We start from the raw sequence: 1,359 nt of genomic DNA on the forward strand, positions 1-1,359 counted from the left end.
GACCACAGGTAAATTAAAGTTAGTCAAACTTTTTTTAATTAATTTCTCAAAATGAGTGATTACTATACTAATATTAAACAAAATGGAAGGTACAAGATATATGTGGAAGGGAGGTCATGGTCAGTAAGTGAGAAATACATACTGGCATGTAACTCAATGGCCTTATTAGTACAGCCCAATTACTATGACTTCTTCTCAAGAAGTTTGGTGCCTCTTCGCCATTATTGGCCCATCTCCATCCAAAACATGTGCCAACACATCACTTTTGCTGTTGAATGGGGCAACTCCAACATCGACAAGGTCCTAATAATTGCACATGTTTTTGTTTATTGTACCACTAATGACTCAATAAAATTACTTTATTTTAGTTATTTGATAACGTGCATAATTAGTTGACATGAATAATGATCAGGCAGAAGCAATTGGGAAAGAAGGAAGCAAGTTCATAAGACAGAACCTGAGGATGGAGCTGGTGTATGACTACATGCTTCATGTGTTACGAGAATATGCGAAGCTGTTGAGGTTTGAGGCCACCATACCAGAAGGAGCCGTCGAGCTGTCTCTTGAGTCATTGGCCTCTATGGTTAATAGAAAGGCCAGGAAGTTTCTAGAAGATTCCAGGGTGAAGAAGCCAGCCACAGATAGAGCTCCCTGCAAAATGCCTCCTCCTTTTCAACCTCAAAAGCTTCATGTCTTGCTCCACACAAAGGAGAGTCTCGTCAAGCAGGTGGAGATGGAGGGCAATCAATACTGGCAAACCCTTCATAATACCAACTAGTCAATATAATATATATTATTAAATCTCTCACAAAATCGCATTATACATTCATTCTTTGAATTAAGTGGTGTAATGCACGAGAAAATTAATGTGTTTAGTTAACATTTAATTTTTTTTTTTATGGTTTGCAGTGAGAAACATATCTTTCATGAATGTTATATTGACATGCAAATTTTGTTAGTTATTTTTTTTTCAAAAAAAAAAGTTGATCGTTTAATTGAGATTCACGTTGCTTATGAACATGTAATATTTTTTTAAATGCATAGCAAAACTACACACAAAGTTTACATGAATATATTTCCTAAAATCTTAAATATAAAAGTTATTTAGCAGGTTTATTTTGATCTTAAATATAAGATATTGATCTATTTCTTCTCCCAAGCTTATAATTTTTCTTCCAAATCATCCCCATTAAATGCATATATTAATTTTCATTGAGAGAGTTTCAACGCAAATAATTAAAGAGAATATTTCAAGATATAGCTGTTTTGAAAAAAAAAATCTAATTTAATTAATTTTTAAGTCTCTACTAGTACTGACAAGTTATTTGGATTTTTTTTTTATATTAGGGATAGTAGAGA

At 33.0% G+C, this 1,359-nt stretch overlaps 1 protein-coding gene across 1 annotated transcript; it reads left to right on the forward strand.

The window, feature by feature from the left end:
• Nucleotides 1–156: 156 nt before the first annotated feature.
• LOC114726690 (uncharacterized) lies at nucleotides 157–778 on the forward strand. Its single transcript, XM_028913363.1, has 2 exons — nucleotides 157–300; nucleotides 413–778. Exons 1-2 carry the CDS (start codon nucleotides 157–159, stop codon nucleotides 776–778), a joined length of 510 nt encoding a protein of 169 aa, XP_028769196.1.
• The last annotated feature ends 581 nt before the right edge of the window (nucleotides 779–1,359 follow it).

The sequence above is a fragment of the Neltuma alba genome, unplaced genomic scaffold, assembly GCF_004799145.2.
Source record: "Neltuma alba isolate B1F8T4 unplaced genomic scaffold, ASM479914v2 tig00012400_pilon, whole genome shotgun sequence".
In the NCBI taxonomy this organism is placed as follows: domain Eukaryota; kingdom Viridiplantae; phylum Streptophyta; class Magnoliopsida; order Fabales; family Fabaceae; genus Neltuma; species Neltuma alba.

What these genes read in the sequence shown, in the direction of transcription:
- LOC114726690 (XM_028913363.1), top strand. Translation starts at nt 157, where the DNA reads ATGGCCTTATTAGTACAGCCCAATTACTATGACTTCTTCTCAAGAAGT. An exon ending in GCAACTCCAACATCGACAAG is followed by an intron (nt 301 to 412) that starts GTCCTAATAATT and finishes AATAATGATCAG; the next exon opens with GCAGAAGCAATTGGGAAAGA.